Here is a 26,986-nt window from a genome sequence, read left to right as displayed (position 1 = left end):
AAAAGATAGCCACGTAGAGCCGACAAACTGCCCTAACTACATAGGAAGTGCTGGCAAGATTGTGTGGGACTTGGTGTCACCCTTATTCGGAAAGGGGTACCACTTATATGTGGACAATTGTTACACAATTATTACACCTTTTTGATCATCAGATTGGAGCATGTGGCACCGTGCGACCCAATCGCCGGGGCTTTCCCCAGCGGCTTGTAGATTACCGTCTTAGGCTGGGGGAGAGAGCCTGCTTGCAGTGTAATAATTTGCTCGCTATGAAGTGGAGGGATAAGAATGTTTTCGTTCTTACCTCCCTTCATGCAGACACGATGGTCCAAATTACTACGGCGACTGATGTTGTGGAAAAACCCCTCCGTGTCCACGAATTTAACCAAAATATGGGAGAGGTGGACCTCAACGACCAGTTGTTGGCGCCGTACCTAGTTGCCCGTAAGGCCAGACGCTGTTATAAAAAAGTGTCTGTATACTTATTTCAATTGGCTTTGCTGAATGCTCATGTGCTATACAGAGCTTCAGGACGGACTGGATCCTTCCTTAAATTCCAGGAAGAGATCATCAGAGCCCTTCTGTTTCCAGATGGTGCTCCACCTCACCTTCCCAATCCAAATGCAGTAAGCCGGCTGCATGAGAGGCACTTTCCTTATGTCCTCCCACGTACCCCTACCCAACGAGCCCCCCAAAGAAAATGTTGTGTCTGCAGAAAGCGTGGATCTAGGCGTGACACCCGCTATTATTGTCCCTCCTGTCCTGACAATCCTGGTCTTTGCATTGGTGAATGTTTTGAGCGCTACCATACACTAATTGAGTTTTAGCGTAGGGTACAGCACTGCACAGACTAGGACACACTTTCACAGGGTCTCCCAAGATGCCATCGCATTTTGAGAGACCAAAACCTGGAACCGGTTACAGTTACAAAAGTTAAAGTTATAGAAAAAAAAAAAATACACAAAAAAATATAAAATAAAAAAAAAAAAATAGTTGTTTTATTTGTTCTCTCTCTCTCTATTGTTCTGCTCTTTTTTACTGTATTCTATTCTGCAATGTTTTATTGTTGTTATGTTTTATCATGCTTGCTTTTCAGGCATGTAATTTTTTTATACTTTACTGTTTACTGTGTTTTATTGTTTTTTTTTTTATAAATTCTTTTTATTAATTTTGTAAACAAACATACATTCACATACAGTTTGATTGGCAACATACCAATCGAGCCGACCACGCAGGGCCGCTATAACTTCTAACCAACCTTGAGTTCCCCCCTCCCCTAACCCCTCCCCCCACCCACTACCACCCACACAGCAGTCATATAGTAGCACACAGCAAAAATGAAAACTATACATCATAAATTTAAGTTTAAACAAACCATCTTCTCTCAGCTCCCCATGTACATGAGTACAGTGCATTATAGGACAGAGCATTTTAGATGGGTTTTACATATATTAGCACCCAACATCCAGCATGGAACATCATTCCATATCACTCCCTACCTCTTACACTTGCGTATCTTCCTAACTCACTGTAGCTGTAGAGTCCAGCCACGCCTGCCAAACCTTTGAGAATTTCTTAGGGCAACCTCTGGCGTGATACGCTGCTCTGTATAACGGGATGACCGAATTTATCAGTTTTTTCCAAAATAATACAGTAGGGGCATTAGTTTTTTTCCAGTTCAGTAATATTGCTTTTCTACCATAAAACAATCCTATATTCAGTAGGGTGCGATGTGCCCGAGTCGGAACCACCTCCTCCACCAGTCCTATCAAACATACTCTAGGTGTTAATGGGATTGGTACACACAATACCTCTGTTAGACATTCTGTTACTTCTGACCAGAATCTTTGAATGTGTGCACAGCTCCAGAAGACGTGTTCTGCGCCCGCTGGGGCATGTGAGCATCGCCAGCATTGATTACTCACTGATGGGTAGATACGGGACAACCTATCCGGGGTGAGATATATCCGATGTAAGAATTTGAAGTGAATTAGGCGATCCCTGGCTGAAACTAGGTGTTTGAATGGATGATCCCACATGTCATCCCAATCTTCCCCCTGAATATCTGCGATCTCCCCCTCCCATCTCTCTCTACACTTAGTAATTCCTAGGGGGGTTTTATTAAATAGGGATTTGTATACCGAGGACAACGGTTTGGCCAGGTCCTCCTCTGTCAACATGGACTCCAATGATGAAGGAAAATATTCGACCCTTTGCTCTCTCGTTTGTTCTTTAAAAGCGTGCCTCAGTTGTAAGTAACGAAAAAAAAAGGAATTGGGAAGGTCATGCCTAGCCTTTAGCTGATCAAAAGTGCATAGATCCCCCTCACATGTAATGTCCTGCAAGGTCTTAATGCCTTTACACGCCCAAATCATAGGGTCAGGGAGTGAGAAAAAGTGCGGAAGCTTCGGGTTCATCCATATGGGGGCTGAAGGTGTAATTCCTACGTAACTGGGAGACATTAATGTAGTGGCTACTTCCCAGGCCTTAATTGTTGTTTTCATTGACTCTGTCAGAGGAAGACAGGATTTCGGACCTCTATACAAAGCCAATTTTAAACTTTCGTATGATCCCAGATGTGCAGCCTCCACTACTGTGGCAGAATCACCAGAGTCCGCCGTTAACCACTTCCTAGCGACTACCATCTGTCCGGCAAGAAAATATTTCTGCCAGTCAGGCAGTGCCAGCCCCCCCTGTCCCCATGGTTCCTGCAATATTTTGATACTTATACGTGGGGAATTTGGGTACCATATAAATGTTCCAATGATACTATTTAGTGTTTTAAAATAGCCCTTGGGGATCCATATCGGGGAGTGTCGTAGAAAATATAGGATCACTGACAGGTATTTCATTTTTATTAGACTAATCCGCCCGATCAAGGAAAGAGGGAGGGTCTTCCATACCGCCGTTTTTTGTTTAAGCCTACTAATCAAGGGTAGGAGATTCAGAGACAGATAATCTTGGATATTAGCTGTGACCCTAACCCCCAGGTATGTGAATGAGGATACCCATTGCAATGGTAAGGTATCGTCAGCCAGTTTTTTAGCCTCTTTACCTAATGGTAATATGGATGACTTACTCCAATTAACTCTTAACCCCGAAAAAGTGGCGAACCTGTCCATAATCTCCAACGCCGCCCTAAGAGACGGACCCGGGTCTCTAAGAAACAGAAGCAGATCATCAGCATATAATGCAATACACTCGCCGATTGATCCCACTTGAATTGCCTGCACCCCCTCCGAACGCCGGAGGGCCCTAGCCAATGGCTCAATTATCAGGGCAAAAAGGAATGGTGAGAGGGGGCACCCCTGCCTGGTGCCCCTACCTATACAAAAGAAATCAGAAACCATGGAACCCAGTCTCACCGCCGTCCTCGGCCTACTGTAAAGCAAGCCGACCCAGCGACGAAAACCAGGACCGAATCCCATGCTCTCCAAAACCCCATGCATATATTGCCAATCCACTGAATCGAAGGCTTTTTCGATATCAATGGAGACAACCACTTTTGCCGGGTACTCAGCATTTTCTATTTGAATATGCGTAAATAGCCTTCTTAAATTTGTATCCGTGGACATACCTGGTATAAACCCTGTTTGATCAATGTCAACCAGAGTCGATATGACCGTGGCTAGCCTTGTGGCTAAAATTTTTGCAAGGATTTTAAAATCCGAGTTAAGTAAAGCTATTGGGCGATAAGACGAGCACAACTGTGGGTCCCTGCCTGGCTTCGGGAGAAGTATCATATAGGCCTCCATCATTGAAGCCGGCAAGGAACCATTCTCCCAGCAGAATTTAAATAGTAGTGTCAATCTATTAGCCAATTGTGACATGTGCGCTTTATAGAAATCAGCGGGAAAGCCGTCTGGGCCAGGGGCTTTACCTGGAGGGAAGGAAAGTATAGCTGCCTCAACCTCCAGCACAGAGATCTCTGCCTCCAACCGAGTGGCATCTGTATCAACTAGTTTAGGCATGGAGAGGCTCCGAAGAAGTTCCTCCATTTCAGCCACATCATATGACTGTATTGGGGAGTATAGGGCCTTGTAAAATCCCACAAATTCTTCCAAAATTTCCCCCGGATCCGATAACAATATCCCTGCATTATTCTTTATTACCGGTATACTGACAGGGATTTTTTGTTCTGCCACTAGGTTTGCCAGCAACTTGCCATTTTTGTCCCCCTCAGTGAAAATGTTTTCTGCCCTTCTTCTTGCCTCGGTATGCGCCAGTTCTGTGAAATGGACTGCTATTGCTCTTCTACTATGTAGCACGGAGGCATAGTTTGTCTCCGAAGGGGAGTTCGCCTGGAGCTGTGCACATTCCCTTTCTCTAGCCAAAAGAGTTTCCTTTTCTTGATTATGTTCCGTCCTTGCTGCTTTAATTGCTGATATAAATACACCTCTTGTTACCGCTTTCAAAGTATCCCATACTATTGTCGGATCAGCCGTATCCACATTTGTCACCCAGAAGGTTTCAATGGCAGCCTGAACAGGCGTGGCTACTTGCTCCTCTTGCAACCATCCCGGTGCCAATCTCCAACCCCCCTTGTGTCCTCTAGTGGGATATGACATTGTGACCAACAGAGGATTATGATCCGAAGTCCCTCCGGCTAGGTAATCAGATGCACATACACTGTGCAGGAGTTGGGCATTCCCAAATGCTAAGTCTATTCTGGCTGATGATTTGTGGGTGGTAGACAAATGTGAATACGACACAACCCCGGGGTTTTTCCATCTCCACACCTCCGTCAAGTTCGCCACCGAAGCCCATGTGCAGAGATCTGCTGAGGCTGTCCTAACAGCATTAGAGGTATCTAGTGTGGAATCCATTATGCTATTAAAGTCACCCATAAATAACGTAGGTAGATGTAGGTATGAAGCTAGCATGTTTAACAGATCATATAATAACTGTACTTTAAATGGCGGAGGTATGTAAACATTTACAAGCAGTATTTTGTGATATGCCAAATCTAACACCAGTGCCACATATCGTCCTCCTGGATCGGTAAACACCTGATGGATATTACATGCAACCGCCTTGCTGATCAAAATGGTTGTGCCTCTAGCATACGTTGAGTATGATGAGTGAAAGGACCTCTGTATCCAGGGCCTGCGCAATGCAAGTGTTTTGTTTCCATCCAAATGTGTCTCTTGAAGGAGAACGACATGTGGCTTCACCTGTTTAAGATATTGGAACACAGCCGCTCTTTTAAATTTGTTGTTTAGCCCCCTAACGTTCCATGAGATGATTTTTATCTTATTCTCCATCTATAATATAAGTTATAGCTAAAGTACCACAATTCCCCACATTAGCACAGTGATAGCCCAACAATATACGTCTGAGAGTGTACTTAGGTAATGAACCATTGCTGTAATCGGTATGCAACATATATGACTGCTGTTTAAACTTTCCCCCCCTGCTGTTATACCAGAAACTAATAACTTCAGAACAAACCAAAAACCAAAAAAACAAAACCAAAAAAGTCCGGTATGCAGCTTTCACCCTGTAACATAAAGCTCCAAAAGAGCTCGACCAAAAGTGTCGATAGTTCGGCATAAAGGGGAAAAAAGAAAAAAAAAAAGGGGAAAAATTCCTTTCCTTCTTGTGCTTCTGAAGACTCCTTATAAGTTCCATGGAGAAGTACAGCCGATTGTATCTTACTATGCCGAATATGGTGTAGTATTGATGAAGAGCGTTCTGGTGTTACACAAACATATAGGCCCCACGGCTCCAACTAGTGAATATCGTATGACGGATAAGGCCACGCAGCTAAAGTGTGATACAGCCTGTGGATGACTCCCACAAGCATTAGCAAGCCAGTGTTATCATTCTCCCCACTCCACCTCCCAGGGGATCTTCTTCCCCCAGTGATCAGGTCAGGTAGGTAGAAATTTTTGCTGCATAACATGCAATGACAAAAGGGGCGAAAGAAAAAATATAACTAAAAAATGGAGCAGGCCTGAGCATAAAACCAGGTATTATATGCTGAGGGAAAACAAAGTGAACAAAAGGCAAAACTGTACTGAAAAACATTCCTGCAAATGACGACGTTGTCACAGATTTTGATCTAGCCAGTCATTAGCATCTTGTGGGGTTTCAAAAAATTTCACAGTACCTTTATGTTGCACCCGGAGACGACTGGGGTAGAGCATACTGTACTGTGTTTTATTGTTAACCATTTTTTTGTTTTCAGGTACGCCATTTAGCTGCAGTGCGGATTTATCTATCTTGACAGCAACAGCGTTTGCTCCTACGATACATAAAGCCGTGACTCCAGCGCTGTCGGAGGTGATTTCACCACCACAGTTACATACTTCAGCATATATGCTGAAGCATGGGGGCAACAGGGGCAGGGGAACGATTTGCTCCTACCTTTTGCGGTAGGATGCCCCCATGCTTCGGCATATATATATTTTAGGTACAGGTTGCGTTAAAAAATGTTTTATTTTTTTACTATTGATTTTTGTATTTGCTTTGCAGGTATGGTAAGTCTTATAGGGCGTACACACGGTCGGACTTTGTTCGGACATTCCGAAAACAAAATCCATGGATTTTTTCAGACGGATGTTGGCTCAAACTTGTCTTGCATACACACGGTCACACAAAGTTGTCGGAAAATCCGATCGTTCTGAACTCGGTGACGTAAAACACGTATGTCTGGACTATAAACGGGGCAGTGGCCAATAGCTTTCATCTCTTTATTTATTCTGAACATGCGTGGCACTTTGTCCGTCGGATTTGTGTACACACGATCGGAATTTCCGACAACGGATTTTGTTGTCGGAAAATTTTATCTCCTGCTCTCCAACTTTGTGTGTCGGAAAATCCGATGGAAAATGTCCGATGGAGCCCATACACGGTCGGAATTTCCGACAACACGCTCCGATCGGACATTTTCCATCGGAAAATCCAACCGTGTGTACGGGGCATTACTGTAATGTTATTTTGTTTTATTGTTAACCATCATTTGCTTAGCAGGTACGCCATTCAGTTGCAGTGCGGATTTATTTATCTTGACAGCAACAGCGTTTGCTCCAACGATACATAAAGCCGTGACTCCAGTGCTGTAGGAGGTGATTTCACCACCAGAGTTAAAAAAAAAAAAGAGCATATATGCCGAAGCATGGGGGTAGCAGGGGCGGAGAATGTTTTGTGGTGGATGCCCCCATGCTTCGGCATATATAAACGGTGCATGTATGCCCATCATTAGAAGTGGGTGGATGAAGGGAGGTATTCTAATGGTGGGCATACCCACCGATCAATCTCTTCTTTCGTTCAGCCCACAGGCTGCATGAAAAAAAAAAAAAGTTTACAATATATGCCCAACACGGACCAGCAAAGTACTGGTATGTTGCTGGACTTTGAGTGGTTATACCAGAATGATGCCTGCAGGTTTAGGTATCATCTTGGTATCATTCTTTTCAGCCAGGGTTCGGCTTTCATGTAAAAGCAATCCTAGCAGCTAATTAGCCTCTAGATTGCTTTTACAAGCAGTGGGAAGGAATGTCCCCCCCTCCCACCATCTTCCATGTTTTTCTCTGGCTCTCCTGTCCCAACAGGGAACCTGAGAATGCAGCCGTTGATTCGGCCAGCTGACCATAGAGCTGATCAGAGACCAGAATGGCTCCAATCATCTCTATGGCCTAAGAAACCTGCAGCTATGAGCATTTTAGGACTTAGATTTTGCCGGATGTAAACAGCGCCATTGGGAAATAGGGAAAGCATTTTATCACACGGATCTTGGTGTGGTCAGATTCTTTGAGGGCAGAGGAGTGATCTAGGGTCTAATAGACTCCAATTTTTTCAAAAAAGAGTACCTGTCACTACCTATTGCTATCATAGGGGATATTTACATTCCCTGAGATAACAATAAAAATGCTAAAAAAAAAAAAAAAAATGAAAGGAACAGATTAAAAATAAGATAAAGCAGAAAGAAAAAGCAAATAAATAAATAAATAAATAAATAAATAAATAAATAAATAAATAAATTAAAAAAAGCACCCCTGTCCCCCTTCCTCTCACGCAAAGGTGAACGCAAGCGTCGGTCTGGCGTCAAATGTAAACAGCAATTGCACCATGCATGTGAGGTATCATGTGAGCCTAGCCGCATATGGGACCCCAAAAACTAAGCACCGCCTTCAGGCTTTCTAAGGGTGTAAATTTTTGAATTCACTCTTCTTTGTGACAAAAAGTGAGGTCTACAAAATACTCACCATACCTCTCAGCAAATAGCTTGGGGTGTCTACTTTCCAAAATTGGGTCATTTGGGGGGGGGGGGGGTTTGTGCCATCTCGGCATTCCATGGTCTCCAAAACTGTGATCGGTAGTGAGGAGTGAAATCAAAAGTTTACGCCCTTAGAAATCCTGAAGGCGGTGCTTGGTTTTCGGGGCCCCGTACGTGGCTAGGCTCCCAAAAAGTCCCACACATGTGGTATCCCCGTACTCAGGAGAAGCAGCTAAATGTATTTTGGGGTGCAATTCCACATATAACCATTGGATGTGTGAGAAATGTATCATTTAGTGACAACTTTTTGTAAATTTTTTTATCATTATTCAATCACTTGGGACAAAAAAAATGTAATATTCAATGGGCTTAACATGCCTCTCAGCAATTTTGTTGGGGTGTCTACTTTCCAAAATGGGGTCATTTGGGGGGGTTTTGCACTGCCCTGCAATTTTAGCACCTCAAGAAATGAGATAGGCAGTCATAAACTAAAAGCTGTGTAAATTCCAGAAAATGTACCCTAGTTTGTAGACGCTATAACTTTTGCGCAAACCAATAAATATGACATTTTTTTTTACCAAAGACATGTGGCCGAATACATTTTGGCCTAAATGTATGACTAAAATTGAGTTTATTGGATTTTTTTTATAACAAAAAGTTGAAAATATCATTTTTTCTTTTTCAAAATTTTCGGTCTTTTTCCGTTTATAGCGCAAAAAATAAAAACCGCATAGGTGATCAAATACCATCAAAAGAAAGCTCTATTTGTGGGAAGAAAAGGACGCAAATTTTGTTTGGGTACAGCATTGCATGACCGCGCAATTAGCAGTTAAAGCGACGCAGTGCCAAATTGTAAAAAGTGCTATGGTCAGGAAGGGGGTAAAACCTTCCAGGGCTGAAGTGGTTAAACAATGTTTTATTTGGTCTTTAAATAAAACTTTTTATATTATCTCGAGATCACTATACCTTATTTTGCATCTTAAAAATCCCAAAAAATTCACCTATGTCTACTTCCCATCTATGACTAGCTTCAAAGATAAGCAGATCTTTATCCACATTGCAATCTTCCCCTTAGTATTAGATGACAGCACCTGCAGGGTGTGAGCTGCAGCCCCTTCCTTCCCTTTTCTCCAGTAAGATCAGTGACCATACAGAGATTACAACATCTCAGAATGAAGCAATGCAAGCTCTGGAAAGTGTCCATTTCCTATAGATGTTACAGTGAGAAATGAGTAGGCAGTTATTGCTGAACTCTTCATCGGATAATGCTAGTCATAAACCAGGAAAAATCATTCAGATCTGCAGTTCGGATTTTGAAGTCCGATTGCAGTTTAACAGCTTTAAGGCAAATTATGCCTAATCACTCCACTTTATACCAGTTTTTTAGCACCAGGCTCCCCTCAAAAAAATAAGTCAGAAGCTACAAATACTGTAGCTGCTGACTTTTAATATAAGGACACTTACCCTTCAGGGATCCAGCGATTTCCTCACCTGAACCAATTCTTCAATCGGATTCAGGTGCAGGCACCTCAAGCCTTGTGGCTTCACAGCCAGTTCCCTACTGTGCATGTGCGAGCGGCGCTTCACCTTGTGTAGTCCCGTAGTCTTCTGGGACCTGTGAGGTGTCCCAGAAGACTGCAGGGAAAGGAGGGGGGCAGAACTTCCAGCTCAGATCGCTATGATGATCTGAGACGGAAGTGGGAGCAGGTACCTGTCCAAAATGTGGCAGTGGAGGTGGGAGGTTGCAAACAAGCAGAATTACCCCTTTTGGGTGGAGCACCGCTTTAAGTGCTGTTGCCATGTTAGGAGCTTCTTTCCTGGGCCATATGGTGCTCTGCATGGCCCAGGCTGCTTGAAAGCCACCATAGAACTGGCCTTGTAGTACTAAATGCTAAAGGGGGTTTTAATTCAGCCCAGGATTTTTTTTTCAATCACCACCCGTTTAACCTCTTCCCCATCCCACTCTGTACATGCTGTTTTCTTTACCCTAGTCACATGCTGCTCTCTGGCCCTCTATTAACCCTATAATGCATAAGACCACAGGCCACTCCATACTCAAACTATTAGACTTTTCTGCTTTGATAACGTTGATCACCTGCTCATCTTCAAAAAAACTCCACTTCCTTGGCCTCCTGTCTTTCTTCAGTGTCACCTACAATTCTACCTCCTCCTTTGCCAACCCTCTTTCCGTAGGTGTCCCCCCAAGGCTTTATCCTCAGACCCCCTCTATTCTCTCTCTACACCTTTTTCCTTGGTTAGATCACCGACTCCAATGTCCTCCAATACCATCTAATTCCGACATCCAAATCTCTCTCTGTTCTCCTTGCGCATTACTAATGGACATATCAGTACAAAAATTATACCACTTTTTAAAATTCTACCCCCCCCCCCCCCCCATCTCTTGCATCGAGATTAATAGAACAATAATCAGTCCCTCTCCTTGTACAAGGGTACTAGGTGTAATTCTGGACACTGACCTTTCCTTATGGCTCCAATCTTGCCACCTTCTCCACAGTAAAATCTCCAACATATGCCCCTTCTTAACCAATTACACCACTAATCTACTAACTCCCTTGTTATGTCTCACCTCAACTATTATGTCAGGGAAATAGTGTTTCCAGGCATCAAAGCCGTGTTCCTGCGCTCATGCGCGGCGGAACGGCGCTCCGGCGCATGCGCATTTGCGGTCCGGCAATCCGGCGCACGCACATGCGCACATCCCACATGACCCTTGGGCTGCCTATAAAAAGGACTCTGGCACACAGGATCTTTGCTGGTTTGTCTTCAGCTTCCTGTGTATCTCTGTGTATCTCTGCTTCCTGATTGTTGCCCGATTACCTGCTTTTGACCCGGATTGACCTCGACTACTCTGCTTGTCTCCTGAACCTGACCCTTGGCTTGTTAAATGGATTTCGCCCTTCTCCAGTGTTTGACCCTCTGCCTGTGACCCGGACCTGCCTACTGTCTCCTTGCCCTTGAACCATTGCCTGTATCCTGGACTTCTCTTGTATCTACCTGCCTGTGTTTGGATATTCTAACCTGTGTGTTTGACCCTCAGCCTGGTTCTGGACTTTCTCTTGTACCTGCTCGGGTGATACTCCACTTGCCGGTCGCTGCACAGCTACTCCTCTCTGACAAGGACTTCACGCCAGCAACCACCTGTTTCCTGGGTAGCCTGTGCCTCTTTGTGCATTCACTCCCTGTCACACCTCCAGGGGGTGGACTGCGCTTAGTCGCAAGGGTGAACCGCTCTCGGCATTTCGGCCTCGGTGAGTACCTCTTCTGACATATTACAACTCTCTCCTCATGCTCCTCATGGTCCTACCTCTGCACAAGCCATGTCCTCACAAATGTTGCTGCCAGACTCATTCACTTACTAACTGTTTAGTGTCCGCAGTCAGTTTCTGCCTATCCCTTCACTGGCTTCTACTCATCCTATGAATAACATTCAAAATATCAACAGCAACATTCAAAGTCATCCTCAACTCCGACAGAAGCTACACCTTACCTCAAAATATCAACCAAACCGTCCTCTTCGCTCCTCTGAAAACCTCCTGCTCTCTAGCTCCCACATTACCTCCTGCCATGCTCACCTCCAGGACTTCTCCCAGCCTTAGGAACTCCTACTCTGTCCACCCTTAGACAAAGCCTCGTTCACGTAACTACTGTAACTGTGTTTAATGCGCCCACCGAAATGCCACAAAATGAATATATTGTAGGAACTCAAAATAACCAATGATACTGTTCACATCTATGCATTACGCTTCTTTTTGAAAAATGTGGCATGTCTGTTTTTTAGAGCATTTTCATGTGTTGAGAGGCACATAGACATCTATTACAATGCACGTATGGTGAGTGCCAGGCAAAGTCTAAAAAAATTTTTTTTTGAAAAATGCAGAAAGGTGGACATGAATTGAACCTGGCTTAGGGTTCTTACATATGGTACTGCTGTATCTCCATGGCAGAAAGTTCCTGCTCAAAAAACACGGGTATGTGCACGTATATGTGCAGAAAACTCTTATAACCTTCTATTCAACAGGGGAGGTGTGATTTATGCGCATACTCACTTGTACAATACTGACCAGTAATGCAGACACGGCGCTAGTTTTCTGATATTTCTCCACCTGTGTGCACACTAAAAAATGCATGAACACCTACAAATGTGGTGTTTTTGGTGCCCATATGGCATGAGAATTTTGATCTAGAGCAGGGGTCTCCAATCTTTCCAAACAAAAGACCAGTTTACTGTCCTGCAAACTGTAGGGGGCCTGGACTTTGCCCAGTGGGAGCAGAAAATGGATATAATCAATGCTTCATCATTGGTATTAGTGAGAGGAATAATGCCCCATCATTAGTATCAATGGGAGGAATGGGGCCCCATTGCTTGTGCCTGTGGGAGGAAGAGTCCAAATCACTGGTGTCAGTTTGAAGACTAGTGCTTTGTATCAGTGGGAGAAATAGTTCCCCATCGTTGGTGTCAGTGGAAGGAAGAATGACCCATTGTTGGTATCAGTGGGAGAAAGAGTGCCCCATCATTGGTATTAGTGGGAGGATTCGTGAATTGTAAGAATGGGAAAAATAGTGCCCCAAGGGCTGGATAATGGTTAGCAAAGGGCCACATTTGGCCCTTGGGCTGCAGTGTGGAGGCCTCTGGTCTAGAGGAAAGCAAATATATTGTTACATATATTATTATAAACGAAAATAGTTTTAACCACTTCTGGACCACCCGCCGTCGATATACGTCGATCCTTTGATGTTAAATACTGTTGTTATGGCAGCAGATAGCTGCCATATCCCCGGTATTTCCTTCAACGGTGGCAGTCCGATTTGTGATAAAAAAGTGGTATCCGCGGCAGATTCGCCGAGAGATTACTTTTATCGGTGGCGGAAGAGGTGCCCTCCTGCCATGTCCTGGTCATCTCCACCACTTACCGGAGGCGTCGGTAACGGTGAAGACGATCCGATGCCGTCCCCTGAGAGGCAGGCAGTCGAGTGAGGGAATGATGTCCCCCACTCAACTTAATGCCATTGAATGACGGAAGCGACATAAAAACATCACTTTCACCCAACGGCCTTAAAGGGGATCATTTCTTTTTATTAAAAAAAAAAAAAATTATTTTATTGCATTTAAGTGAATGTAGGAACACAGTAGTGACCAGGTAGACTAATTGTGAAAGGAAAAATGAAAAACAAATAGCGCTATGACAAAACTGAGAAATCTACATGAATGTAGGAACACAGTAGTGTCCAGGTATATGCACAGCTCCTATAGGGCATATACCATCGAACTGAGGACTACTATGTCAAGGAATACTACATCCAGTAAGGGAACATAAACCTTGTGTATGTGTTTCACTAGATGTGACATCAAACAAACCAAAAAGTGAATTGGAAAGCTGAATAAACCATATATAAGCTTGCAGCCAGAAATGCAATGAGTGATCTAAAAAATTGCATTGGTACTGTGAACATCAAAACGATTGTAGCATATGTCTATCATGACACAAGTGCACCAACAAAATAGTCAAGAGAAAAAAGTAAATCACTAAAAATTATATAATATGTGAACATCATATATTAAAACAAGTCCATGTGTATAGTGGAAATTCTTGGGGATGCAAGATGCTCCAAACTTGTGGGAATGCTTCTCACAACGAAATATAAGGTATACCAGCATGTAAAGCCAGATCTTCACAAAAAACAATCCAGTAAAGAGAAATGTAATGCCCTTACCGGAGATGTTGGACTCACAGGCCGTTGGCGGAGAGTCATATAGGCTTTTACCGTCAAAGCGGTATGGGTTAAATCCAGTTCCAATCCAGGAGAAGTGTGTGGTGGACAGGAAAGATCTCCTGACTCTGGTCTCCTATCCCAGTGAGAGCTGAAATCATCTACCGGTTTAACTGGACCATCAACAAACCTCAGAGTGTGGGCATTGAGGGACAAGAAGGAAAAAAGAGCCTCCACATAGTATAAGTCCGTTTGAGCAAGGAAAAATGTATTTGTAAAAAATATTTCCAACAGATAAAAAAGCGCGATAAAAATTTGGTTCAATTGAACAGAGAGTAGCGCAGTGAATGGTGGCTGGGGTAGCACAAAGAACCCGACGTGTTTCGTCTGCTAAGACTTCTGCTGGGGTATGGGCTAACCAGCCAACAACTGCGCTTATATATGAATAAAAATATAAAAATATCAAACATCCATTCAAAACACATGTGCGGCATGACTTCCGGGTTTGCTGACGTCCGTTTTCGTCAGTTATCATGTGACACTTTACAGGCCAATCATGTGTGAACTAGATGATATGGAGCCAAGCCTCCGTATCATCCTCCAATCAACTTCTCCCTGGTGTTCGTCGGTGAGAAGAATCACCTGACAACTACATGCTCCAGTGCCAGCGTGATGACGCAATGTGCGCCCAGGGAGACTGTATCATCGGAGGCAGGAAGCAGGAACTTATTCCAGCTCAATTTGGAACGCAAATGCGCTCCAAAGAGCCCATAAACCCGGAACAGACTTCCCACTAGACAGATGTAAGCTGCTATAACCAGAATGGCTATCTAATGGATGGATGTAACCATCATAAAACCTAAAGATATGAATAATAACTCTAATCCAAATGAAGGCTGTCAGACCGCACATTAGACACTAAAGTTATATTATATATATATATATATATATATATATATATATATATATATATATATATATATATATATATATATATATATATATATATATATATAAAAATACAAAATGAACTGAAAACTGAAAGGCAAGGGGTAACCTCAGTTATCCTATTACCATATGTGATGGATGATATAAAAATAATGGTAAATCGAAAGATATGTGTGACACACTAAATCTCCATTTAAGCAAATAAAAATAAAGACACCATTAGATATGCTTACTGTTAGTATATGGGAAAAAAAATGAGAAAAAGTAAAAAAATAGAAAACGAGAATAAAAAACAAAAGACATGGCATATTCCTTAGATGTGGTCTGAGACTAGATGGCAACCAAGTAATCACAACCAGGTTTGCTCAAATGAAATATACCATTATCATTTATGATCGTTTTCTTTTGCCTGGTGCGCCGCCCCCCTCTGGTGCCGCAGGGAGACCTAGACGTTGAGTCATGGTTCCACTATTTTAATGAGGCAGGGATTTCTCTGCTAAGTTTCCTTATATATAGAAAACGGACAAGAAGGACTGGTTGATCTGGTTGATACCGGCTCACAGCTGGGTATTCTAGATAAAAAAGAAAAGAATTACTTGATTCTGGTTGTTCCACGGATCCCTATAATTTATTATCTGCCTAAGGTACATAAAAATGTGACCCAACCCCCAGGTCGCCCCATTATTAGTGGGATCAACTCAGTGACCTCACATATAGGGAAATACATTGACCATTACCTTCAACCTATAGTCAAATCTATACCATCGTTTCTAAAAGACACCAGAGACACTATTGCAAAACTACAACAAGTTGCATATAGTGAGGATCTGATATTGGTTACTGCCGATGTTACCTCCTTGTATACGTGTATACCTCATGAATTGGGCCTAGGAGCGGTAGAACTTTTTTTGTCGAGGGACAAGACCATCCCCAGAACTCAGAAGAGGTTTATCATGGATCTCCTACGATTTGCCACTAGGTCCAATTACTTTTGGTATAACAATCAATTCTACCTACAAACGAAGGGTGTAGCCATGGGGGCTAAATACGCCCCCAGCTTGGCTAATATTTTTATGGCCAAATGGGAGGAGGATGTCGTCTATGCCCTGGACCCGCCAGAATTGGCCCTGTGGGCTAGGTACATTGACGACATCCTCCTGCTATGGAGGGGCAGTATGGAATCTTTAGATGGATTTATGTCCACATTGAATGATAACCATGTGGGTATCCATTTATCATATAAAGCGAGCGTCTCTACGATCCATTTTTTGGATTTGGAAATCAATGCTGCTAATGGTCAACTCGAGACTAAAACCTTCTTCAAGGCTACTGATCGCAACGCATATATTCCGGTTGACAGCTGCCATCATGCAGCATGGCTAAAATCAGTGCCTAGAAGTCAATTGTTGAGGATTAGACGGAATTGTTCACATCTTTCTGACTACTTCCAACAAGCAGAAACTTTGAAATCCAGGTTCACTGATAAAGAATATGATATCTCCCAGATCAATGAAGAAATTTAATGGGTAGCCTTGGTTGATAGAACATCCTTGATAGTCGAGAAGCCAAAGAGATCTCAAAAACATAAACATAAATGGTCCTTCCCGACGAATTTTTCGATCCAACATAAACAGATCAAAGATATTATCTGTAGACACTGGAAAGTGTTAAAAAATGATCCCATAATAGGCCCTCTACTCCCTGAACGAGCTGGAGTGATCTATATAGGTGCCTTATCTGTTAAGAGTCAAATTGCACCTAATGTAATAGACCCCCCCCCACTGTTCCATCCTTCTTTCATAACATGAAAGGTTTCTTCCCATGTCGCAAGTGTACAGTGCAAAGCGTGTAAAATTGAAACCTTTACATCTTCCTCTACGAGAGGAGAATATGAGATGAAGCAATTTGCAACCTGTGTAACGAAATATCTTGTATATCTTATTACTTGCCCTTGTGGGAAGCAATATATAGGCCGGACAATACGTAATTTTGCCATACGAGTTAATGAGCATATTACAGCCATAAAGAAAGGACGCACAAATTACAGCATATCCAAGCATTATTTACTTTGCCATAATCAAAACCCAATGGGTTCTACATTCCAAATCATAGACAAGTTTGTACCTCACTGGAGAGGGGAGTCCAGTCTGAGAGGTGTATCCAGGTTAGAAACCTTCTGGATACACCAAATTAAATGTTATATACCCTATGGACTCAACATTGATTGGGATATCAATGCCTTTATAAATCAATCTTGAGCTGTCTCTTATTAAATAGGGGTTCGTTTCATGTATTGTTTATATTTACACTTTTTATTCCCACTTTTTGGAAGAACCCCTAAGGGACATAGACAGATATTGGATTGTCGCATCCATTTTTCCATACACTTCTTTCCCTCCCCACATTATCTGGTGTAGCTATATTTTTTTTACAAACCTGGTTGTGATTACTACTATTTTTTCGACAAACCTGGTTGTGATTACTTGGTTGCCATCTAGTCTCAGACCACATCTAAGGAATATGCCATGTCTTGTTTTTTATTCTCGTTTTCTATTTTTTTACTTTATTTCTATTTTTCTCATTTTTTTCCCATATACTAACAGTCAGGATATCCTGTCATGCTTTTTTTCTATTACAAGGGGTGTTTACATTGCTTGTAATAGGAATACATTTTTAAAAGGGACAGTGTAAAAATAAAAAGCAGAAGTGAGCGCATACGCAAGTCGCGCCCGCATATGTAAACAGCGTTCAAACCACACATGTGAGGTATTGCAGCGATCGTTAGAGCGAGAGCAATAATTCTAGCAAAAGACCCCCTCTGTAACTCAAAACTGGTAACCTGTATAAAATTTTTAAACGTCGCCTAAGGAGATTTTTAATGGTCAAAGTTTGTCGCTATTGCACAAGCGGGCGTAATTTTTAAGCATGACATGTTGGGTATCAGTTTACTCGGCATAACATTATCTTTTACAATGTAAAAAAATTGAGCTAATTTTACTGTTTTCTTAATTCACAAAAGTGTATTTTTTCCCAAAAAATTGCGTTTGTAAGACTGCTGCGCAAATACAGTGTAACAAAGTATTGCAACGACCGCCATTTTATTCAGGGTGACTGAAAAAATATATAAATTATATATATATATATATATATATATATATATATAGGTTCTAAGTAATTTTCTAGCAACAAAAAAAAAAAAAAAAAAACAACTGTATTTTAACTTGTAAACACCAAGTGCAAAAAATAGGCTTGGTCCTTAAGTGGTTAAAGACTATAAGGTCATGAAGAAGCTATTTGATGTGAAACACGTCGACCTCTTAGGATGTATCTAGCATAAATATTGTGAATAGTGTACATGGCAAATATTGCTTTGAAGGAATCTCGCATATTTTTAAGTTTTTTTAAATTTTGTAAGAAAATTCTTTGTATTTTTATATACATACACGTGTCTACCCCCTCTCATACCAGTAAAGTCCAAAAATGTGTTTTTTGTGGTTATAGTTTTAAAGTCATAGAAATTTGATTTTATGTTGTTGTTTATAATGCACTGATATCATAAAAAAGGAAAGGGTAAGTGGCTGTGTCATGGCAACCAATCATCTTCCAGCAATCAATCGCTTTGTGTAGGTTAGAAAAATAAACATTTCAATGGCTTCCACTGACAGTAGCTTCTCTTGTAGTTCCATGGCATGTGATACCAGACCTCTGATAGGTACTTACGGGACCAAACGGTGTAGGGATCAGTTCCTGGTGTCGTGGTTGAAGATTTGGCAAAGGCACATCACAAGAATCGCTGTTTTGCGACATGACCGGCCTGTGGAAGAGAAAAAAACAATTAACTCGAGATGACACTAATGATACAAAACAATCTGAACTATGGGACCCTACAGGTTGGTACAAAGCTATGACCATACAGATACAACAATCCTCTAAACACTGCAAAGAGCTGCTTACAAGGGGACCAAGAGAAATGCTCCTTTTTGGGGTTCAGTTAAAGTGGAAGTCTACGGTATATGTTCCATATCTATACAGTAAATTCAAGCATACTGCGCAGGCCGGTAAATTACGCAGTTTGTCTCACTGTGTATACAATTGCAGAAGATGTGTAGGAGCGGTGGACCCAAGTGGGAAAATAAAAAATAGGAAATATATATTGTGTACTTTCTATTACATATGAATCTTTTTTGTATGACTTTATATCATTTTGCTTCTGAGCCTTGATGGAGGGGGAGTTCTGAGCCCCTGAAACGTGCTGGATTTATCTTCTAAATTTTATCAAGAATAATAAAATTCTACTGGACTAGCACTAATTTGTGGTGCTCTCACCCTTATACACTAAGTTTAGACTGTGCATACAATGTCGGGTTTCTTTCTTGCATCACTGTCCTGCAGAGCCTCCATTGGTTGAAAAAACTGAAAGGCAATAAAGAAAGGGGTGGGCCAGGGACAATCAGGGTGGGGAGGAAAGTGTTAGATGATGCTAGATGTCTAGGAAATGAGGTGGGCTCTATCCGACTTGCTGAAGCTACTAATACACATTGTGAGAAGCTCACAGTGTACAGTAAATTCAGACTAATCAATTTCACTAAAAGGGAAGGTTGAAGTTCAGCTTTAATCTCAGTGATCAGCACATACAGCCACAACATATCGCTTCCTATTACTACTTCATACTTCTCTTTTTCTTTTATTATGGGAATTTGTCAACAGGAAATGCCTATTAACCACTTCCTGACCAGCCGCACATGTTCCCATTGGCCAGAGGGGGAGGCAATCAGCGGGTCCAGCGGACTCAATGTACGCTGGCCTCCCATGATTGTTCCCCGCAGTGACAGAACCGGGATCTGCCTCGTAAACAAGGCAAATCTCTGTTCTGATAGGGGAGATCACACAGATCCTGTCTTTCTCTTATGCAGGATGACAGATCTGTGTGTTTCCCCAGTCACACAGTCCTCCATACAGTTAGAACACACAGTGTGGGAACACATTTAACCCCTTCCCTGCCAGTCTCATTAGTACAATAACAGTGCATATTTTTAGCACTGATTACTGTAATAATGTCACTGGTTCCCAAAAAAAGTGTCAAAAATGTCAGTTAGGTGTCCGATCTGTCCGCCACAATCCCGCTAAAAATCACTGATCGCTGCCATTACTAGTTAAAAAAAAAAATAATAATAATATGCCATAAATCTATCCCATATTTTGTAGACGCGATAACTTTTGCGCAAACCAATCAATATGTTTATTGGGATTTTTTTTTACCAAAAATATGTAGCAGAATACATATCGGCCTAAACTGATGAATAAATTAGTTTTTTTACATTTTTTTTGTTAATGTTTTATAGCAGAAAGTAACAAATGTGTTTTTTTTTTTTTCAAAATTGTCGCTTTTTTTTGTTTATAAACGCAAAAAATTAAAAAAGCAGAGGTGATCAAATATCACCAAAAGAAAGCTCTATCTGTGGGAAAAAAATGACATCAATTTTGTTTGGGTACAGCTTAGCATGACCGCGCAATTGTCAGTTAAAGCGAAGCAGTGCCGTATCGCAAAAAATGGCTTGGTCAGGAAGTGGGTAAATCCTTCAGGGGCTGAAGTGGTTAAGGTTGCTACAGGGTGATTTCCTGTTAATCCAGGTCAGCCAGGAACTAAATATGGCTGTACAAACTTCACATACAATGATAAAGACACTTAAATGGAGGTACAGTAAAACCTTGGTTTGAGAACGTTTTGCAAGACAAGCAAAATTTTTAAATGCATTTTCACTTGATATACAAGCGATGTCTTGATATACAAGTAGCGCCACTTCACAAACTGAGAATAAAAGAAGAGAGGCGGCTCTAAGTGTAGCAATATTTTAATGAAGTTACAACATTTCGCAACATATTGCTACACTTATGCCCCGTACACGCGGTCGGATTTTCCGACAGAAAATGTGTGATAGGACCTTGTTGTCGGAAATTCCGACCTTGTGTGGGCTCCATCACACATTTTCCATCGGAATTTCCGACACACAAAAGTTTGAGAGCTTGCTATAAAATTTTCCGACAACAAAATTCGTTGTTGGAAATTCCGATCGTGTGTACACAAATCCGACGCACAAAGTGCCACGCATGCTCAGAATAAATTAAGTGACAAAAGCTATTGGCTACTGACCCGTTTATAGTCCCGACGTACGTGTTTTACGTCACCGCGTTCAGAACGATCGGATTTTCCGACAACTTTGTGTGGCCGTGTGTATGCAAGACAAGTTTGAGCCAACATCCGTCGGAAAAAATCCATGGATTTTGTTGTCGGAATGTCCGATCAATGTCCGATCGTGTGTAGAGGGCATTAGAGGCGCCTCTCTTCTCTTTTATACTCTGTCCCTCCTGCTGGATTTTGCTTCCAATCCCCTTGTGGAGGCTGCCAATTGTGGATTGACATTTTATGGTTCCACAACCTATCACATTGCTATAATCTTTTTATATGGACTATAAACTGAAGGACCTATGAATAAATGGTTGTGGAAGGAATCATTTGACTTTCCATTATTTCTTAAGGGGAAATTTGCTATGATATACAAGTGCTTTGGATTACTAGCATGTTTCTGGAATGAATTATGCTGGCAATCAAAGGTTTTACTGTACAAGTTTCTGAGAGATGGGGAGAGCTCCAGTTTTCTTGAAAACGTCATGCTAGACCCAGCCCCCTCCACCTCTCAAGCTTTCTTATTGGTCCTTTAAAAAAAAGTGGGGCCCTCCCCGACTAATAAAGAGGCTCAAGTGTGGCTTAGCTTGACTTTTACAGGAAAAGTCAGGATTTGCATATACCCTCAGCCACTCATGTCCTTGGATCTACAAATCATTTTGTCATGCAGCTTTCACTGAAGCCCAACTCTGCTAAGAATAGAATTGTCAGAAATGAATTATGCAGGCTGCCACGGTGAAGACTGTGGGAATGCCAGTCCCTTAGCTGTTATGCTGATCCTTAGGCTTCAATTCTCCCTGAGTCACTGATTTGGTACAGGTTTAGCAATAACAAATGTACAATTTTTCTGACAACTCTGTTCAGCATGCTTGTTCCTGGTCTGTGACTCAAACAAATGCTCACACGGAGAGCCAGGAAAGCATAGCGGGTGGGTTCTTACAAGAGAACCTGTCACTTTCCCCTTAAAGTGGAACTATAGACAAAACTTTTTTTTTTCGTTTTGGGGAGGGTTATAACCTCGGTCAAATTTTTTTTCGCTATCTGTGTCACATTGCTGAGATTTCTCTTTACTTCCTGTCCCACAGCCAAACAGCAAGTGTGGGGAAATCCCTGTAAATTAAGGGAACCCCTTGGGGACCCACTGGTCACCAGAACTAGTGTCCCGATGGAAAATTTCACCTCTATTACTTTTCTGGGTACTTACTTTAATGGTCTAAGAAATATATTCTTTTTAATGACAATAGCAGACCCCTGGCACTCACCCTCCAGCCAACCCATTCACCTGCTCCCCCCTTTCGGTTGGGTCTTAGGATGTACGCACATTGGCAGTTTAAATCGTACTGCCTTGGTCCGATTCATTTGTGTGGTTCAAGTCCTCCAAACTGTGCCCGGGTATGGAAGAGTTGATCCTGGGCATGGTTCACTTATAGTCTCAGTGTGAGCACAAACCGTGTTCAAGCACAGAGGACTCCATATAGAAAAAAAGGGGAAAGAGATCCCAAGAATTCCTTTAAAGAGAAACAACCGGTATTAGAAAAAAAAATGTATCTTTATTGAAAAATGCCACTTAAAGCGGTGTTCCGCCCAAAAAAAAAAAGTAAAAGCCAGCAGCTACACATACTGCAGCTGCTGGCTTTTAACAATAGAACACTTACCTGTCCTGGAGTCCAGTGATGTCGGCACTGCAGCCGATTCCATTTCCATCAGCTGTCAGGTGCTGCCGCCGCCATTGCGGGTAAGAGTACCCGGTAGTGTAGCCTTACCCTAATGCGCATGCGCGAGGCCCCACTCCTCTCTCCTACTGGCCGGGCGACAGGGAGAGGAGGAGGGAGCAGGAGGGAGCCCCGCCGTGATGTCACGGGCCACGGCCTGAACTCCCGGAAGTGGGAACAAGATACCTATCAAAGAAAGGTATCCTGTCCCCCCCCCCGAAAGGTACCAATTGTGGCACTGGAGGGGGAGAGGAGACAAATAAGCGGAAGTTCCACTTTTGGGTGGAACTCCGCTTTAAACATAGTAATAGGTATAACTTCCACCACATTCAATTAAAATTAGACAACGTTGTCTTAAGGCACAGGTAGCTACCACAGACATTCACTCCACTCATAAATCATGGGCCACTAAGTCTACGTGGGCCGGCTCCAATAGGGGTTGAATCAGAAGTCTAGCAGAGCAGATCGCTCAGTATAAAATCAGTGTGATACTCCACAAAAGAGAAATAGCAGCTCCACCGATAATTCCAGTGGGAGATAGATGAGTGTGGTCCGTGTTGTGGACATTCCCCGATGTAAGAAATCATATACATCAGTAAGTTCTAAAAAGAGAGGCAGCTGAAGTTTGGCAAGTGAAGCCGCCTAGGTTCTCACAATTGGACAGTCTAGGCTCTGGGCGCAGATACCACCAGGGCTGGTGGAAAGACTAGTAGATGTTTGTATGGAAGGTGAGTGTATATAGGTAATCAATTCCCAGCCCGGTGTAGTAAATGTAGATACAGCTCACCGCTCTCTAAGTTCCCAGTTCGTTCCAGGCAGTCCCGGCTGGGAATTGATTACCTATATACACTCACCTTCCATACAAACATCTACCAGTCTTTCCACCAGCCCTGGTGGTATCTGCACCACAAGCCTAGACTGTCCAATTGTGAGAACCTAGGCGGTTTCATTTGCCAAACTTCCGCTGCCTCTCTATTTAGAACCTACTGATGTATATGATTTCTTACATCGAGAAATGTCCACAACACTGACCACACTCATGTATCTCCCACTGGAATTATCTGTGGAGCTGCCATTTCTCTTTTGCGGAGTATCACACTGATTTTATACTGAGTGATCTGCTCTGCCAGTCTTGTGATTCATCCCCTATTAGAGCCGGCCCACGTGGACTTAGTGGCCCATGATTTATGAGCGGAGTGAATGTCTGTGCCTTCAGACAATGTTGTCTAATTTTAATTGAATGTGGTGGAGGTTATACCTATTGCTATTTTTATCAGTTTTTATGTGGGATTTTTCAATAAAGATATCTTTTTTTGATAATACCGGCTGTTTCTCTTTAAAGGAATTCTTGGGATCTCTTTCCCCCTTTTTTCTACATGCGGACTTTGAATTCAGAGGAACACACCTCACAATACAATTATAATAAAGGTGACGGTATCTATTGCTTGGTTAAGGAAGTATTATTTATATTTTTCCTCCCAGCAATTATTTCAAGCTACAAAACGTTTAGGTGTGAATGGGGCCTTAGGCCTCTTGCACATGGGGTCCTCAAGGTCCACTGAGGCCCTCCTAGCGTTTTAGAAGAAAGCCTCTGTTCCAGACGTTCTCCCCTGAATACACAGTGCCCTAAACCACTTGGTACAGCGTTCAGGTCTGTCCAGCCACAGCATGCCATACACTTGGACAAGCTGCAGGCAGCAGGGCTGGAAACTGCAACGGTCTCTTCTGGGCACACTAAAACAGCAAGACGGATGCACTGCACCTAGACCGGTCCCTTGGTCAGAGATGCAACATGGATGGGAAACCTCTATGACCCATGTGCTGGGGACTGAATGAACACTGCATTACACTGCACACGACTGCCGGGGCGACTTGCAAAACGACTTCTGTATAAAAGTCTATGCAAGTCGCCCCCAAAGTCGTACAGGAACCTTTTTCTAAGTCGGAGATACTTGCGTCGCTCCGATTAGAACGGTTCCATTGTACTGAACGGGACGCTACTTGTCAGGCGACCTAGGTCGCCTGACAAGTCGTCCCAGTGTGAACCAAGGCTCAGTGTTGATGGGGGAAATCCTTCCAGCTGAGCTATTGTGTTCTCCTGGCGGGGGGAAACCACAGTGATTTTTGCTAGTGAATCTAGCTGATGGCAATAAAGGCATAAAAAAATCCAACATGTTTGTTGTACCCAATCAATCGATCAACATAGCTACAATCAGCCTGCCACCAGATGATCGAATCTGACAAAACGGCCAAGATGCGTACCGTCTAAGGCCGGCTTTAGTTTTATAACTTTTACAAGAGCAATTGCAGTGCAGTCAGGGCCCCCCAATAGTTTTGGGTCAGGGGGCTCCAATAGTTTAAAAAAAAAAAAATGAAATTCCTTTAAAGTAGAACTAAAGGCAACTTTTTCCCATTCTGGATAGAGTAAAAGAGGCAGGGCTGCTGTTAGAAACCACGGGGGCCCCTATACAGCCAATCTGACAGGTTTGTTCACTTTAGAGGATAACGGTAAACAGGACAGGGAGGATGACTCTACATAACGGAGAAGAAGACAGCAATAAGAATCACGTCTGAAGTCCAGCTACAGCTTCCCTAAAGCCTGGCCACAGAAGTTTCACTCTGAGTGGTGGGTGTCCTCTACATTCCCTGAATGCCGGCACCACTCTGTACAGCATTCAGCCCTATCATAGGCAATGACAGGCAAAGGGGCTGGATGCTGTACCCGTCCCTTCTGGATGCTGGTAGGGACGCACCTTCCTCATCCACAGCCTGGGAACTTCATCGTCATTATGATTAGCAGCCATGCACAGGGCAATAAAACTGATCAACAAAACAATCGAAGAGGACATCAATCACCTGAGACATAAAATTACATCGCTATATAGAGTGACAGCTGAGGTGAAAAAATAAAAAAATAAAAAATTGCAGAAGGGCAACTGGTGGCGTTTTTGCGCCCTTACGCGTAGACTGACTGTAGGGATGCACCGATATAGGGTTATCAATGTTTTGCTGATAGAAAATAAAAGATGCTGATCGTGGCGACCGTAAAATTTGCAAGATTTTACCGCAATTTCAATGGGGAGGTGCATTTTTGTAACTGACCAAATATGCATAAAAAATGCGGCAACAGAAGCGTAACGGACCTGTGGGAAGACATATATAGAATTTAAAGGGATGCGTTTTTCTTATGCTATTTTTAACGCAAAAACACTTCTAAAACTATTAAAAAGTCAAATAGAATACAGATAGATAGATAGATATTTTAAAAACTGTCCCATTTTGGTTTATAACATTCTGAAATTTTCGGTCCACCATTTGTAAAAAGCCATTGATCGACCGGGTACAATCAGTTTTTTCCTGCCACAACCGATCAACTTGGGTCGATGAAAAAAAATCACTGTTGCTGATCGTCCCATTCTCGTCTCGCTTGCGATGTCTGATTGGATCGTATTGTTGAATTGGACATTGATCGATCAGCTTCATCGCACTGTGTACGGCTACCATGATGACCCCCCCCCCCCCCCAAAGCAGACCTCATCAGAGTGTGGCCCCATCAGTGAAGCATCTGATTGGTTGGTTAGGGTGATCAGTAAGCCATGCACCCCTCATCTGTACAGGCGGTATATGCTGGGCACCCCGGAGGCGGTGCTGTCACCCCCCTCCCCCCCTCGCCGGGAGATACCTGTGATCGTCCATGGTGTGGCCAGATCCGTGTACACGGCACGATCAGCTGTGCACGGCCCCGCGGGCTAGCGCTCTATTCCCGGATTGTGTATGTGCCCGGCCTGCTAGCTGGGCTCCCGGTGCATCATGGGACATGTAGTCTGCGGGATCTCCTCCACTTCCTTGTGTATAGAGAGCAGACTGAAAGGTGACCCATAGCAATGCTATGCACAGACCAGGCATGTGTGGGTGGAAGAGTCATGGCTCAGGCTGATTCCAGGAAATCACACTCTCTACATTGTCAGGATAACTTCATGCTTTCAAAAAAACACTAACACCAACCAAGGAACCTATATTGATAACATGCGTTAAAAACACACCCCAGACGCCCTCCAAGTGATTTTTGTTTTATTTATTAGGGCTCTTTCACCTTTGCGTTAAATTTTAAAAGCGCATTAACACAGCTATAGTGTTAAACCCGAGTTCACATCGGGCCATTGTGACATGCGATTTGATATGTCAAATCGCCAC

General features: G+C 42.8%; 1 protein-coding gene across 1 annotated transcript in view; it reads right to left on the bottom strand.

Annotated features, from left to right (window-relative positions):
- LOC141111035 (uncharacterized) overlaps positions 1–26,677 on the bottom strand; it is a 94,494-nt gene extending 67,817 nt beyond the window's left edge. The window contains exons 1-2 of the mRNA XM_073602962.1: positions 26,475–26,677; positions 18,617–18,710 (exon numbers count right to left, since the gene is read on the bottom strand). Of these exons, the coding sequence (XP_073459063.1) occupies positions 18,617–18,710; positions 26,475–26,488 (108 nt within the window). The 5' untranslated portion in view covers positions 26,489–26,677. The remainder of the gene's footprint in view (positions 1–18,616; positions 18,711–26,474) is intronic.
- Positions 26,678–26,986: the final 309 nt, after the last annotated feature.

Source organism: Aquarana catesbeiana, linkage group LG10 (assembly GCF_042186555.1).
Source record: "Aquarana catesbeiana isolate 2022-GZ linkage group LG10, ASM4218655v1, whole genome shotgun sequence".
NCBI lineage: Eukaryota > Metazoa > Chordata > Amphibia > Anura > Ranidae > Aquarana > Aquarana catesbeiana.
The sequence above is the reverse complement of the archived record's forward strand: the minus strand, read 5'-3'. Positions and strand labels throughout refer to the sequence as shown.